At 43.0% G+C, this 17,855-nt stretch overlaps 1 protein-coding gene across 3 annotated transcripts in view; it reads left to right on the top strand.

The window, feature by feature from the left end:
- Positions 1-17,855, top strand: part of arhgef2 (rho/rac guanine nucleotide exchange factor (GEF) 2) — a 61,482-nt gene that overhangs the window by 26,590 nt on the left and 17,037 nt on the right. For all 3 annotated transcript variants that reach the window (XM_017495310.3, XM_017495312.3, XM_053688583.1), the window contains one exon: positions 13,867-14,029. In XM_017495310.3, coding sequence (XP_017350799.1) covers positions 13,867-14,029 — 163 coding nt within the window. The remainder of the gene's footprint in view (positions 1-13,866; positions 14,030-17,855) is intronic.

Here is a 17,855-nt window from a genome sequence, read left to right as displayed (position 1 = left end):
GAAGGTGAACGAGATTTGAAAAGAAAGTCGATTCTGACCTTGAAGTTTATTCTGACCTTGAAGTTTATTCTGACCTTGACCTTGAATGCCATTTGAAGGTGATTATCAAGTACATCCATCCATACCATTTCTATACCGCGTATCCTACACAGGGTCGCAGGGAGCATGGAGCCTATCCCGGGAGAACTCAAGGTGGGGGACACCCTGGACAGGGTGCCGACCCATCGCAGGGGACAATTACATACACTCACACTACGGACAATATGGAAATGCCAGTCAACCTACAACACACGTCTTTGGACTAGGGGAGGAAACCGGCGTACCCGGGGAAAACCCCCGAAGCACGAGGAGAACATGCAAACTTTACAAAAGCAATGCGGAGGCGGGATTCAAGCCCCCAACTCTGGAGGTGTGAGGCAAACGTACTAACCACTAAACCGTGGTAAACCACCCTCCAAATAAGTTGTTTTCTCGCACTTGGAGGACGTTGGAGGTGTGAACTACACGCAGAACGTATGCAAAAGCATTGAAAATCAACACAATGTGCACAAACGGGTTCTTTCTCTGCGTAAATATCGACGGAACTGTTCGACTCTTAATACCGCCCATAAACAGTTTTGCCTAGCTGTGATCAATCGGCGTTTAAGATGATCTTTCAAAACTCACAATTTTCAGACCACACCCCCTACCTGAGTCTGATGCTTTTGTGGTATGTCACCGAACTGTATTATATACTTAAAGAAAGGTTTGAAAATGCAGCTACGAACTTCGTTAGTTATTCAATTTAGTCACCTTGCATGACGCTTAACTGGTAGCTATAACCTTCCCTCCCTTTTTCGCCACACTAGGCTTTAGCGCTCAACTTTAGATGTAACGAATATCGTCGTATCACTTTTTTTATTTTGCCCTTGAACTCTTTCTTTGTTTAGTGTGCTACATGCCAAACGATACTATTGGGCCTTGGATGAGTTCCTTATTCCTGAGGGCAATCAAGCAATCAGTCATCCATGAGGACAGAGGAGACACAGAAAGGATTGTGACCAGAGCCCAAGGCTTAGACATGAGACAGTCCACACACACACACACACACAGTGCTAACAGAGAGCAGCACTAACAGACCTCCTATTATTACTGGAGCGCTCACAGGGTTGACTTCACCTCAGCGCTTCGTTCCATCGTCTCACACAGCGCCGTCTCAATCAGACCTCTGTTCTGCCTCGTACCAGTTATAATGGTGGCACTCGGAGCCAGCGATACACGCTCGGACCGTAGCGTATACGTGTGTACGTGCACAGTTACGGATCTTGCAGCAGTTGAAGGTTACCAGCTCGATTTGAAACGACCTCCAGTCGACCATCAGCGAAGGTCAGACGAGGAACAACGTGATTCCTGGATATCTTGCGGCCTCGGGATCGTACCAGTATTCGATTAGACAAAGAATCCCGATATTCTCCGAGACGATTCTACGATACGCGATAGCTGTCATGGTGTGTGTTTATAGGTCTGCTAGGAAACTTCCAGCAAAACGGTGGTGGTGTATTTAACTGTAATCATTGTAATTGATCGAAATAGTAAACACAAAAGCGCTACACGAAGATGTCATGGTATCTTAGAAAAGTGTATCGTATCGTAATTCATCACGATATCAATATCGTGTTGTCATATTACCCAGCCCGTATTCATACATTACGATCCACTGGGATCGAACGCTTGATTCTGATTGGTTCAGAAGGTGTCGTTTCATTTCATTTCCTATAACAACAGCTTGGGCTGCCGTTATTCAAATTGAAAAACATCTGTGATCATTGAAACGGGGACGTTTCAGTCTGTAGTGTCAGTGGTGAAGCTGTAACTTTAAATTTTCCGACCGCTTTACGTTTTTTTTGTGGTTTTTCAGTAACGTGACAAGCTACGATGTTTTGTTTTTCTCGTGAGCGATAATGTAATTGTTCATTTCTCGTGAGGAAATTCCCCCTCAGGTGTTTTCAAAGCAATTCCAGTGGTTCTTATACCGTAATAATATTACACAGTTAATATTTCTGTAAATTCTTGGTTAGCAGCTTTCTGGGTTTGAGTGGCTCGCAATGTCAAAACCTGGGACCTTAGTCACTACGCGACAGGAAAGATGACGACACGTGGGGCGAGAGGGAGAAGCAGCTCCGCCTCAGTACACACAAAGGTCGGGTTATGACACTACGGGGATTTTGATCGAGGTCTAGTTTATCTTTTAGAGTGCTTTCATGTAGGAGTCGAGTGTGTGGGTGTGACTCATATTTGTTTCTCACGTCGGATGGCGGGACTGATGTTTTTTGCAAATCACAACATTTGTGCAAGAAGTGAAAGAGAAAAAAAAATGATCTGTTCATGTTCATACTCTCAAATGACTGAAAAGTTCAGGAGCATGCTTGTCCGTCGCAGAAGGTGCGTCTCAGACCGCTTCCTAGGTCACGAATCGGTATGCGGTGTATACATCGGGACACCGGTGACTCGATTTCCGCCGACGTGGCTACGTACTCGCGTTGTAAAACGTCACCAACAGGCAGGAGCGATATCTTTGTTCTCAATCGCACGTTTCTGTCATGGTACGTCAAGCAGGATCGTAGGCTAGCTAGTGGATTTTTAAAAATCGTTAAACACTTCGGGCGTACTCAGACTTGGCCCAGTTACCTACGATGGTTTGAAGAAAACAGGAAGTGAAGCTCTCTCATACGGCACACCGGAGTCCGTCACTGTAATGCTTACTTTGTGGCTTATCTGCGTTGTTTGGGGCATGACGGCACACTGCCCTCTCGCATGCCTAACAGATTTATTGCTTATACAGTGCAGCGATTTCCACTTAATCGCGCTAGTCACATCAGAACATTTTCACGGCGGCAGCTGACGTTGACGGAGGAGTTCGCAGCTTTACTCGCCGACTACAGTTCCCGTTCGTCTGTACGGTAAGAACCAGACCCGTTATAAAGCCGAATATTCTCGAAAAGTGTATTATACAAGTAGTGCTGTCAAGTAATAGACAGTCTATGTATCAGTTAACATACAATTAACATCACTTCTCCATTTCGCCTCAGGATAGTCTCGATTCGGCAGAGATGCGGTGTGTGCTGGGAGCATGCTTTCACCAGCTGGACAGATCGTGAATGGTTGCTAAATTTTGGAAAGAGAAAGACCACATTCTTGCAGCTGTGCACACTTCTCCGGCCAAACTTCAAAGAGAGACAACCACATTCAGGAAACCGGTCCGCAAACGTGCAGTTCAGAACCATCTCCTAGTTATTTGGGATTGGCCAGTCTACCGCAGGTCACTATGGCCAGTCATGTTGCCTCCATCGGTATTCGTGAACAATTTCCTTTCCCTCTATGTCAGAACACCTTCTGAACAGGAAGTCAACGTCGTGATTGAAGGTTTCCGAGACCGGTGGGGTTTCAAACGATGCGTAGGGGCTGTCGATGGGACTCGTATCGGGATTTTAGCGCTATGTGACGTAAAGGTTTCTATTCTGTCATCCCGCAAGGTGTGGTTGAACATCGTCTTCGGTTCTGGGACGTCGATGTGGGTTGGCCGGGCAAAGTCCACGATGCCAGAGTGTTCGTCGATTCATCCTTGTACGAGACGGGGCAGAGTGGTACAATGTTCCCTTTTATCAAAGAGAGGTTTGCAGGAGTAGATGTGCCAGTCGTGATGTTGGGGGATGCAGCATGTCCATACTGCCATGGTTGATGAAACCAACAAACAACGCCTGCACAGATCACCTTTGATAACCACACGACTGTGGAGAAGGCGTTTGGCTTTCTTAAGCGAAGATGGCGGTGCCTAATGAAGAGGTCTGACTGCCACATCGACAACATGAACGCCGTCATCGCAGCCTGTCGTGTGCTTCACAATTGTTCTGAAGGTAACGATGAGGAATGTGATGGTGTTGATGTTGCTGTTGATGAAGAAAACGTGAAAACACCACGTCAAACGCCTCAAGAGATGCATCGTGTCCAAATTTCTCAAATCTGTAGAGATATTTTTGGCTCATGTTGACAATAAAGTCATATCGTTCATAGTTTTGTATTTTTTTTTTTAAATAACATAAACTTTATACATTTTCTGATGCTGGAAATAAACGTATACTTTTTTAATAACCTGAACTGATCCCCTCGCATGAATTCATCATGCTGTTTCTTTTGACCATAAAGGCCGCCATCATGTCACTCACATCTGTCTTCATCTTCCTCTTCATCGCCCGGTTCTGAGGGTAGCTAACTATCCTTATTGTGTAGCTCATTATCCTCATCAGACAAAACGTTGTCAGAATTCCTAAATCGTCTTCACCATTTCCTGCGGACGTGACGGTATGCTCGGTGCGCCTCAGGAATGTTGTGGAGTCTTGTGGAAGGGCTTGCTCATTCCAGACGCTTTGCTTTTTGCTGTGAGAACGTCAGGAATAGAGGAGGTCTGCAGCTAGCGCTCTACTCTCAGACTACAGCGAGTGTGTAGCATGGGCATCCAGGACAAGCACATTACGAGATGCCGCTGGAATAGAAACGACCATTTTCCATACGGAACATTTTAGGGCTTTGTGTTTTGGTCTTTCATGTCTGGATAGCGTCTTTGGCGTGTTTTTTGATACCGGTGATGCAGACAACGAGCTACCCGTAGTTGAAACAAATGCACTTACCGTCTAATGATTGCTTGTGAATGTTAGCAAAGTAGTGCTGACGGTTTTTTTGCCCCCTCCCTTAAGCGCAAACATTTGCAAAGCCATCAGTGCGAGGCTAGAGTGTAAACACCAACCAGACGCAGCAGGAGATGGAATGTAACTGTCGGTTTTCAACTGTAGGCATCAATTCAAGGCGAAAAATGTCCTAAGAGCGTGAGCTGTAACAATACAACGTGAAAAAGTGTATGCAGATTCGAACGGGCGAGGATGTTGTGCTTGGGTTTCGTTTTCGTCCATTTTGTAAGAAGTGCTTGGAATCAGTCCCTCCATGATTTCACGATTTTGCGATCGCAGAAACTATCGCAAAATCAAGCACGCGCTACGATATCCGGAGGAGCTTGCAATTTTTTTACAATTTCCGCATATTTTCCACAGATTCGGGCCAAGACGCTTCATGTGACGTCATCACGACGTGCATTCAGCCAAAGCTCTCTTCATTTCGCATGCATCGAACATCGCCAAATTGTCTGTAGTACGTGAACGGGGTTGGCACCCCGTCCAAGGTGTTCTCCGCCTTGTACCCCAAGTTCCCTGGGTTAGCTCCAGGCTCCCCGTGACCCTGTGTAAGATAAGCTGTATGGAAAAATGGATTGATTGATGAGTCTGGAGTCTGTGACTCCCGGTCTGTTCTATAAACAGTGATCAGTTCTTTCGCCCGCCTTCAGTGACTTCCAGTCTACGTATGGAACATGACTGAACGGGTTTAGTCGGAAATGCCCTCATCCTTGTGTCTCATGCTTCCAGAGAGCTCTGGGGTGATGAAACCAGCACGCATGGATGGTTTTATTGTGCTGTTCTCTTCACCCACTCACCTCTCACGATGGTGTGGTAGAAACCTGCCCGGCCCTGTCTCTGAATGGAAATGGTACGCATATATGGGTTACATTGGTAGGGGGATGTATGGGGTCATCTATTTAGCAATAGTCCCATTGATCCCAGGCATTTTGCTTAGAGATACACACTAGCAGATCCAGAGATCTTGACTTGATGCATAACACTGTTACTGTACAGCGTCAACGGAGTGTGTAAGAGTGGAGTGTGGTACCGTTTTAGCCTGCGGCCATCTGCAGTGGGGGATGGAGGACACCTGTGCAAACAGCAGGGCCAAGGCAGAAACTCTCTAACAGCTGAACAGACACAAACACACACTAAGGATCATGTGTGCATACGTCTGAGGACACTCCTGATCATTTCTCCTAGCATTTCTGTGGGATTCTCCATGTAAATCTAGTCTCAGATTAGCTTCAGACCCACGCTGACTTTTGTACACTTTTCTGGCCATAAGCTTCAGGATCTTGAAGGTTACAGTCTAAATAGCTTTCTTTGCTGGTTTCCTATTTCCACACAGTCGTGACCCAACTATATTTCGGAGCACATAATCATCGAATTGGAAAAAAAAAAAAAACTCAGTTGTTTGCTGACCAGGAAAGGTATATAATTGGACATTTTCGCTGTCAATCAAATGGCATCTTTGTGTGTATATAGGCGGGTCTTGGCTGCTTTTCGTAATGAAATTTACCAGACTTTTAGTTCTCTGGTTTGTAGAACGACCAACACCAACCTGCTCTCATCAAAAAAAATATCCTTGAATAGGGTCGATTTTGCTCAATTTCGTACAAATTAAGTCGTAAAAGAAAAACGACTTTGGTTCCTAACCCCGTCCGTAATCTTTCGTAAGTTTTCACACGAACCACGTTATTTCTTTAGTATTACAGTTGTACATTGGAAAGCTTGATTCTGAATCATTCTCCAGTATATGTGTCGTAATTACTGGAATTACCTACCAAAGACTAAAATACCATAAGTTATTAGTATAAAAACTCTTACAAAAAAACGCAGCCTATTCAAGTCAATTTACATTATGAATGCAGCTGTTGACGAAATGGATAAAATAAAGGATAAATACGTTTGCTCCAATAGGGGGGAGAAACTGTAGTATGAGCAGAATATTCTGATTTCTGTTTTATGTCTTGGCGCAGTGGCCCATGTGTAAAGATCGTAGTAGATATGAGAGTGTGTGAGAAGACAGGAATGTAGTGATTTATTAACCCATGCGCGAATGCTGTGTGTACATTGCTGGTTGGTTTCTGGGTCAGTGGGTCTATTTTGTGTCTGCCACCGTGTCTGGGATTCTGACTAAAAAGCTTATGTCTGACTAAAGAGCCCGAGGAATGAGGAAGTGACCTCACTCGGTCATCTATCGACATCACTCATCACTCTTTCCCACAGAGCACCATTAGCTTGGGTTTCATTAAAGCTTCTGCATTCTGGTGCTCAGATTATTAAGGAAAACGTGAGCGAAGGCAGATTTTAATCGACTTAGGGGAAAAAAAAAACCTGACGTGTTTGCTGTGCTTGTTGTGTAGCTAAAATGTAAGGTGGATAGATTTAAGCGCAGTTATTGGCGTATTACGTCAGAGTGGATCGTGATAAATGGATAAGCATTTGCTTTGCGTTTTACTTTTATTTCAGAGTACTCTCATTTGCATCTGAGGTCGAAAGCACAGCTGAGCAATCACGGTGCGAGCGTTTGGGTTTTACTGCCGTGTTGACTCGGTCTCATTTGCTTTGTGAAGTTGTGAAGAACAGGTGTGGGGGGGTGGTGTGTGTGTGTGTGTGTGTGTGTGTGTGTGGGTGGTTGATTCTAGTTCGATCTCCCTCTGTGTGGAGTCTTCGGTGTCCTCCTGGGAGTTTTAATTGGCACTCCAACCACACCCGGAGGGATTAGCGGGGTTGCTCGTTAGCTGATTTATGTCACGGAGCCACTTCCATGTTAGCAAAAGTGTAAGTTAGCCACCATCTGCTTACGCCGGAGTGTGGGAACGCTTAAAGATCATTAAAGTTTTCTCCACACACATAAACAAACACCAGTGTTCGCGCTCTTGTCCGTTCTTGTTATAACAGCGCTGTTGAGTTCAGTTCATTCTGATTGGTCAGGAAGTGCAGCATTGTCAGCAGTTCCGGCGATGCCTTTAGTGACTTCTGTAGTCTTGTTGACGTATTGTTACGACACCATACCCGCTCGGCTAACTCGTTCTTGAGCACGAAACTGTGGATTTAATCTTTTCCCAGCATGCAGCTGAAATCCCCTGCAATGCACCAGGGTACATATTTGCATGCAGTCCTTTAGTAAAGTCCTGTAAAGGTCTACAAGGACCCTTCATCTCTCGTTAAGGAGTCACTCATTGACTCTTCTCACAAAAGAGCGCTTTGTCTGGGTTTTTAATTAGCACTTGAGAGCTAGTGTTGAGAGACAAAACCTCAAGTCGCACTAACGCTCTCCGCCTCCTGCTCTTCCTTTCTTTGTCTCGTCTTTGTCTGAATCAAGTTACCTGCTCTTCCTATCCTGCTTGGTTTTGAGGGCTTTTTTTTTTTCTTTTCAATCCCCCAGCACTCTTTTTTTTTTTTTTCTTTCTTTCTTTCTTCATCCGTCGGCCCTCCACACCAAAGCCCCCACTGGTACTAATGCCCCCTGCATTTTTCCGTCTATCAGAGGTTATCCTCATCCATCAGAGGTTATCCTGAGGGCTTTTAGCTCTTTATCTTCCTAAAGCAACGCTCTCTTTGTTTAGTTTAGGGTTTTTGGGGGTTTTTTTCCATCCCGAAGACAGACTAGGAATTGCTTTGCTGGACACTGGCTCTTGTACACTGCCCTGAATACCTGCAGTGCTGAGACAGAATGAATGATCTTGTTGTTAGTTGCACACTTCATTTCCACGAGCTCTTTGCTAAACAGGACTTCCTAACCCGCGATCGAATGTCAAAGAGCGACTTTGCATTGTAAATCAGTCGTAGGTCCAGCACTGAGAAGTTTGAAAAGGTAAATTTCAACCCAGCGACAACAACTACAGCGATTGCGGTTACAGTAAGAAGGGTGAGATCCAAAACCACACGATAGCACAATGAAAAGGTAAACAAACCCGTGTCGAGTTCATATAGAAATGACCCCAGCTTGGTGAACATGGAGTCTACAGTGCTGAAAACATCCCACATACAACCGTATGCATTGGTTGGCATTTCCAAATTGTCCGTCGCATGTGTGGTGGTGCCCTGCGGGTTGGCACCCCGTGTTCGGGGAGTTCCCTGGGATAGGCTCCAGGCGTCACGCGACCCTGTGTTGGATAAGTAGGTACGGAAAATGGATGGATGGATAGGTATGACACGGTAAAACAAATCCAAACAATTGGTAAAACGAATCCTCAAACCAATCCTTTGGCGAGTGTGGCCCGACTTTTCTTCATTTCGCCACCCAGAATTTTAGTTCCTACCTTCAGTTAGTTAAGTTAGTTTGTTAAGCTAAGACAAAGCAAAGCATGTAACGTGTAACATCGCTGGAGATTACTTCGAAGTGGATCGAGACCACCTCGCTTAGATGCTCTCGGATCGATTGTTTTGATTGCCGTGTTGCCTGAAGACCCTCACGCACCGGCGTTTGATTCATACAGGCTAAACTCTGTGGCTGGTTCCTGTAGTGGCGATTCTAAAGGTAAGTATTTAGCCTAAATGTAGATGTAGAACAGGCAAATCCTGAAGAGGATTTCGATGGCAGACGGGCATTAAAGGGGATTAAAGTGGTGACAGTCGTGTAGTGCTCAGAGCCAGATGTGGTCGTTTGTCGCACCCGAGAGAGAGGGATAAAGTGAGGGATAAAAGGCGAGGCACAAATGGTTATCCCCTTAGGGCACGGGTTCTCAAAGCGGGGTCCGTGTATTTGATTGATTTTGCTCGCAACGGTGGAAAATTACAGCCCACATTATCAAAGTTATTATACTTAGGGGTCCAAGCACCAAAGTCAGCTCAGACCTAATGTGTCCTATTGGTGGAAAGTTCAGGAAAAGATAGTTTAGTTAAACAGGTCCTTGGCTACAAAACAGTTGAGAACCACTGCCTTAGCGGACTACAGCTAAATCTGTGTCAAGATTCATGTGACGTAGTTAGGATTAACAGCCAGACTGAGCAGAATAAGTGTTTTATTCTGCTTATACAGAAGTAATTTACCAGAGATGGCCGTGTTTCATTAATTTCGTATGACACATCGTATAGTTTTATCCTCTGTAAGTTCCAACTCCTTTGTCCTGAGGACTTTCCTGTGGCAGAAAACCTCTGTGTGTTACAAAGCGCCGACACTGGAGACTAGAGAATGTTTAATAAACGTCTCCTCGCAGGAAACCTCCCCATAACAATCGGACACGTTTTTAAAAAATGCATCAATAATAGGGCTACACTGATTGAGTGTTGCTGTTTTAGTTAGCAAAACTTCAGCTAGACTAAACATTGGGATATGTTATTTATATCGTATCGTCTTGTGTATTTTCGTCTCTTAGTAATATTAAAACCAGTTATTCATTAAGCGTAATAAGCTCTTTATCTTGTGTATGTGCTACCTCTGGAGTGTACCCAGAATGCCAGAGATGAAAGAATGCCATCTGAAGTCTCTGGTTACTGATTTAAGGGTGAGCCGCCAGTCTTATTGCATTCCAGCGGAGAGTTTTTGGCCTCCAGAGTTATTTCCAGTGCATTTGTGCTGATGTTAATCATGCCCCCTTTAATTAAGTGTCATTCAGTGCATAAGGGCACACCCATTGCAGCCCAGGGAACTGAGGGAAAGAATTTGAAGCACTGATTTAGTGTAGTGCACACTGTAGGAACAAGGGCCCTTGATTTTACCTACAAAAGTTTTTATGAGAAATTAATAGAACGTTTTGCTCATTCGATATTGTTCAAGGGTGTAGGGTTACGTTTTAAAGCGCCCACGAAATCGAAGTTGACGTTTTGTGGCTTTTCGTGCGAATACGTTCGCCTTAAGAAGACGTATGCATTCGAAATTGGCTCTACCCCCAATACGGATCAACAATTTTGCTGACATCATACTGCACTTCGGCTTCTCGTCGGATTTTCCGTCCAATTAAACGCTCTCTAGAATCTGAAGTGTCCCGCCCCTGATGACGTCGGCGTTGTTGAGCGAGAGAAATCATATCAGCAAGCACGGGTCGTAAATGCGTCTTTGGCCGTTCGAACCGGCGTTGTGGTAGGCCAAACGCGATTGGCTATTTAAAAAGGGGGAGGAGCCACTCAATATGTCCCACCCTGACTTCAGTGGAAATTTAGTCAACACATCTATTAACGCTGCATGGTTCAAGGCACTTCACGGGGACTTTAAACATAGTAGCACTAGTGAAAATCTATTGTAACAGCATATGCTAAATAAAAAAATTGAAGTCTAGACCCCATACGTTTTCTTTCGCTTGTCCCTCTTGCCGAGAACCCTTGAACGTTCTATATAGAACCCTACAACAGAACCTTCCTATCTGAGAAGGTTCCGCTTTTCAAAGACGCCTAGACGTAGTTTATACCACAGCGCCGATTCTGATTGGTCGGCTGTTCCGACAGTAGTTCCGGCCACGAGATAAATCTCAGCTCGTATTAATGTGCTCGTTCTAATAAGTTACTGTTTCTATAGTAACAACTTCATTTGTACATTGACTGGTGATGTTTTCAGTATGTAGATGTTTGTTTAACATTTCTGTAATGTTACATTTCATTTAAAATTACGCTTTGCGGTTTCTCGGTAACACGGCAAGCTGCGTTTTTGTCTTCTTAACTAAAAGTTGTACTAAATGAAATGGAACTATTCAACAAATTGTAATGGCTGTGGTTGAAGAGAAACGGAACAATTCAGGACGTGCTGTTGTTGACGTACACACCGACATAGGGTTGATTATTTTACTATAATCTGCAAGAATATAGACGAAAGTCTTTTATGTATAAAGAAGAGTTTTTTGAAAAACATTTAGACCAGATTTTTCAGACGTTTGCTCCTGAGAGCTTCGTAGAAGGAGCGTTTGTTTGTTTGTTAGTCCGGTTGGTTTTTTTGCAATAAATGCAGTAACTGCAATGTCTCCCTTTTCTCAATACCTTCTCTCTTTTCTTCATGTTTCATTGGTAACCCCCCCCCGCTGTCTTTTAGGGGAAGTTCGTTCGATATACTTCCTTCGCAAGATATTATCTGCGACCATGATGATGCAAATGCACAGAACCAGCAAAGAGACTTTGTGCAAATCTAAACGGCTCGGCGGCACAATCGTGGCCTTTCTTTTATTTGCATGCGTCGTTTGCGCACCTAGCACGGCAACCACTTCTGGAACGCTTTGCGTACGTAGACAATCAAGGTATTCGGCTAAACATATCTTACGACCTCGTAACAGTTCCATCTCGTGGTTGGACATCTGCTAGCGAGTTCATGTGGAGAACTACAAAAGCACGGCTGATGCAGAAGTCTGAGGAGGAACTGTGACTTCCTCCAGATTGTTTCACACAAGTCCAGCTCATGACCCGGCCTCATCCCACAATGGTGACGACCAACGTAACGACACTAAACATTTACTCCTGTAAATCTCATCCAGGAAGTCCACAAATAATAATTAACTTGTGCTAATAGTTTAGGAGTTATGGTGCGAGACGTGCCGTCTTGACGACGGAGCATTTCAATCGCTACACGTAATCTCAGTTCATGACCAGCACCATGACAGATTTTGTACGCATTAGTACGGTTGAGTGCACGGAACCTGAGGGCAACTCAGGATAAAGACCCGGACTGGAGATAACACAGATCACATGTTTAATAGGTTGTATATTGAGACCAAAGCAGATTAGTTTTAACTTCCCTCGCAACACTATTGTGTCAACGGCTTTTGTATTTCCCACCGAGATGGACTTCCCTGTCTTGCTGAATGCTGTAATTATAGTTGTAATTTGGTGTTGTTTGGAGAATGAGTTTGAAATTTTCACAGTATGAGAACTTAGTCTAAAAACAGCACAGCTTCACGATATCAAGGTACTTTTTAAATAGGAAAAAATGATGACGATCGTTTTAAGCGAAGTGAAGGCGTATACATTAATAACGAATTCAGGAACTGTTGGCTTTTGGGGCATAACACTGATGGAGTTCTACTTGTCTTTCTAATTAGAGAGGCGAGAGAGAGCGAATGTCATGGAGCTGCGATGGCACAAGTAATAACAGGAACCGACTTGTTTCTACAAAGAAACAAGCTCCTCAAAGTCATCCATCTTGAAATGAATCAGCTTGGGAACGCCTCGTTTGTAATAACCACAACGATCACAGGCTCGGCTACGTCGCACGCCCGTCCGAAGCCGCCTCCGGACATCCATTTGCACCGCAATTACGTCGTATTTTTGTGGGAGCTTGCCGAACGTCGTCTCCAAAGAACGTGCGCACAAATGAGACGTTGAGACTACGTGACGCGATAAAGAACCCAGTTAAGGGCTGACAGTTTTATAGTGAAATGGGTGGGGTTTATTGATTCATACGTTTATCCTCATGGACACACTGAGCTCTAGCAGGACATGATGGATGGTCCTTGTGCCAGGCTTCATCGCTGTCTGATATATCGTTTGCATCATTGCCAGGCGGGGTCCTGAGATTAAAACCTGACATGTCCGAAGGTTTCCTGCAGGACCATTAGTCCTTCCGTGTCATGACGACGGCTAAAACATAACTAGTCTTGGACCAATGGAGATGTCGTTGACTTCATGAACAACCACCTAAAATTTATTTATAAATTTAGGTGGTCTTTACAAAGTCATACCACCACTAGCTGCCAGTATGCTGTAAGTTATAGTGAGGTTGTGTTTGTATCTTGCAGCTAATTCCCAGGTTTCCATGTTTCTCACCGTTAAAATACAAAACAAAAACGCTTCTCACCATAAAGGCTTGAAAAATCGCTTCCCCGAAGAGCATGGTGCTGAATGCTCAGAGTGGTCCGTGTCAGTTTGGTCAAATTGAAGTGTAGAATAAAGCGAACCCCATGGCAGGAACAGCTGGAACAGACATTCCCATCTGGCCCAGACCTTTCTGTCCAGCGCATTGTAAAAACATGCTTGCACAACCCCATGCTTTACTGTTTCCATTTGTTTTGTTGGACATATTAGATTATTACACAGTTGTTTTGTTCTCAAAGTATGCAAGGAACGGTCCTTAAAATAAAAAGTGAGCGTCATGAAAACATAATATGATTACTTTAATATGAACTGTATTAATTAGGCAGGTAGGAACAGCTCAGATTCTGTCTGAGCAGCACTTTTCCAAACGAAAGTATGCTTCCAGATCTTCTTACCAGTGTGTGTTACTCTATGTGTGCAGAACAAAGAGAAAGAGCGCATGAAGGAGCGGGAGAAGGAAGCGCGCGAAAGAGAGGCGCGCTACAGCAACGGCCACCTCTTCACCTCTCTGACCGTGTCGGCCACCACGCTTTGCTCGGCCTGCAACAAGAGCATCACGGCCAAGGAGGCACTCAGCTGCCCCAGTGAGTCTCTCTCTATCTCACACACACACACACACACACACACACACACACACACACACATACATACAAACACACATTCTTAACACTCATGATCCGTAAGCTGCTTAGTCATGGCTGACATCCCTAACCATACAATACTATACTGGGAAATATGTTAAATGGGATAGTGGTACACCGTATCAGATCCATTCATCCTTAACTATACTACTACTACACTGTAATAGACTATACTACGCTATACTGTACTATATTATTCAGGGAAAATATGTCAGATTGGATAACAACATCCAGTGTCAGATCCCTAGAGCTGTACATATACTGTACTATACTATACTGGGAAAATATGTCAAATCCTTTCTGATTTCCTTTCTCAAAATCACTACTGGATTCCTACATCCCTAGCTGTACTGTACTCTATTATACTATACTCTGCTAGACTACACTACACTGTACTCTATTATACTATACTCTGCTATACTATACTCTGCTAGACTACACTACACTATACTCTATTATACTATACTCTTCTAGACTACACTGTACTGTACTCTATTATACTATACTCTTCTAGACTATACTGTACTGTACTCTATTATACTATACTCTTCTAGACTATACTGTACTGTACTAAACTCTATTATACTATACTCTGCTAGACTACACTGTACTGTACTCTATTATACTATACTCTTCTAGACTACATTGTACTGTACTCTATTATACTATACTCTTCTAGACTATACTGTACTGTACTCTATTATACTATACTCTGCTAGACTACACTGTACTGTACTCTGTTATACTATACTCTTCTAGACTACACTGTACTGTACTCTATTATACTATACTCTTCTAGACTACACTGTACTGTACTCTATTATACTATACTCTTTTAGACTATACTGTACTATACTCTATTATACTATACTCTTCTAGACTACACTGTACTGTACTCTATTATACTATACGTGTTAGACTACACTACACTGTACTGTACTGTACTCTATTATACTATACTCTTCTAGACTACACTGTACTGTACTCTCTTATACTATACTCTGCTAGACTACACTGTACTGTATTCTATTATACTATACTCTGCTAGACTACACTGTACTGTACTCTATTATACTATACTCTTCTAGACTATACTGTACTGTACTCTATTATACTATACTCTTCTAGACTATACTGTACTGTACTCTATTATACTATACTCTTCTAGACTATACTGTACTATACTCTATTATACTATACTCTTCTAGACTACACTGTACTATACTCTATTATACTATACTCTTCTAGACTATACTGTACTGTACTTTATTATACTATACTCTGCTAGACTACACTGTACTGTACTCTATTATACTATACTCTTCTAGACTACACTGTACTGTACTCTATTATACTATACTCTTCTAGACTATACTGTACTGTACTCTATTATACTATACTCTGCTAGACTACACTGTACTGTACTCTGTTATACTATACTCTTCTAGACTACACTACACTGTACTGTACTGTACTCTATTATACTATACTCTTTTAGACTATACTGTACTATACTCTATTATACTATACTCTTCTAGACTACACTGTACTGTACTCTATTATACTATACGTGTTAGACTACACTACACTGTACTGTACTGTACTCTATTATACTATACTCTTTTAGACTATACTGTACTGTACTCTATTATACTATACGCTGCTAGACTACACTACACTATTCTGTACTGTACCTTTCTGATTTTCTTTCCTATAATCAGTATCGGATTCTTATATCCCTAGCTATACTACTACTATACTGTACTAGACAATACTAAACTATACTGCACTACACTATACCGTACAGTACTATACTGGGGAAAATATGTCAACCCGGGTACCAATACTTATCAGATCCCTACATTCCTCGCTATATAATACTGCATTATATTACACTATACTATACTGTACTATATTATACTACAATAGGGAAATATACTCAGTATCAGATCCCTGTACTGTACTGTATTATACTTTATTATACTGGGAAAATATGACCAATCAGATACCGATGCTCAGTATTAAATCCCCTTAGTATACCATAGGCTACTAGGAAAATATGCCAAGTCCATTCTGATGCTGATACTCAGTATTAGATCCTTGCATGCCTAGCTGTGCTATGCTATACCGTACTATACTATACTGTATTATACTATACTGTGAAAATCCTCAGTATCAGATCCCTGCACGTCTAGCTATACTACAATACACTGAAAAGTACTGTACAGAATACTTTGCTGGGGAAAATGTCAAAGCTGATACCGGTACCTTTTGATATACTTTACTATCCAGTTACAGTATGTCAAATCGGAGATCGATACTAAGCATCAGATCAGTATCTAATACCTCAGTATCCCTAGCTATGCTATAACATACTGTACTGCACTGTATTATATTAAACTGGGAAAATATATTAAACCTGATAGCTATTACTACTATTCAGTATTAGCTTCCTTTATTCCTAATTATACTACACTGTACAATTCTGTACTGTACTATACAATACTATACTAGTGACATAAATGGGGGGAAAAAAGACGAATTGTTAATTGAAATGATTTGTATGGAAATTCATTCAACTCGTCAGTTGTTAGCAGCATCCACATTGTTTATCGCTAACTGTCGATGGGCTGTCAATTAAATTATTTATAAATAGGACTCATAGATTAGCATGTTAATGAGAGCTGTTTGAGGCACCAGCTTAGTGTGTGAGTTAATAAAGAGTGTCAGGGAATTCACACTCTGTGTGTGTGTGTGTGTGTGTGTGTGTGTGTGTGTGAACTAACATGTGCAATTTGTCGTCATCCAAACCAGCTAGGCATACAGTAAAGAACGCCAGATCTCTGTGTGTGTGTGTGTGTGTGTGTGTGTAAGTGTGTGTGAGTAAAGGGGGAGGGGATAAGAATAAGAGAATAATTATAGTATTGTGAAGGGAAAAGGCAAGAGAGAGAATGAAAGAGAGACGAAAAGACAGATAACAGCCGATCGAAGCAGACTAACTGCAGGGATTTCTCCTGCCACCTCCTTGCTGTGCTCTCCCTCCTACCATCCCTCCCATCTCCCCCACACACACACACACACACACACACACCCTTGTAAAATCAATCGGCTGTTGAGCCGCAGCCACCCCCCACCTACACCCTCCACCCTCCGTCCTGTACCCCAAACACACACACACACAATAGAGTCAGTGTGTGAGGCGCCTGCCTCCATCTCCACCGCGCCGCAGGAACAGCTGGGGGATAGAGGGATGGAGAGAGGGCGTGCAAACAAAGAGACGGAGGATGGATAGATAGCGAGCGAGACAGAAATGGAAGATTCTGATGGAAAGAAAGCGATAGAGAAAGATGGTGAGGAAGAAGAGAGACTAGTAGAGAGAGATGCAGAGAGGGAAAGGGGTTCAGAGAGAAAGGGAAAAAAGAGAGATGTGATCGATCCCAGAAAAAGAGACACGATTTCACACTTTCAGGAAAAACTGCTGGCCAGGGCGATTTTTATGCTGATGTTGAAAAATCGAACTAAAATTCGTGCCAATCAAGAACATTTGAGCTTCTGAGCCAGAGCGCGAGAGAGAACCAGTGGAACAGGTTTTAGTTTATTCTTTATGTTTTGCTCCTTGCATTTTCAGATCAATAAGTTTACTAACCTGTTATTAACCTTCTATTTACCTGTGTTATTTGCTTTTGCCGGTGATAATCCTGTAATCTATTGTTCATGTCAACAAAGCATCGTTGAATTGAACTGAACTGGAAGCGGAGAGAAAAAGAAG

The sequence above is a fragment of the Ictalurus punctatus genome, chromosome 20 (assembly GCF_001660625.3).
Source record: "Ictalurus punctatus breed USDA103 chromosome 20, Coco_2.0, whole genome shotgun sequence".
NCBI classification, from domain to species: Eukaryota; Metazoa; Chordata; class Actinopteri; order Siluriformes; family Ictaluridae; genus Ictalurus; species Ictalurus punctatus.
The sequence above is the reverse complement of the archived record's forward strand: the minus strand, read 5'-3'. Positions and strand labels throughout refer to the sequence as shown.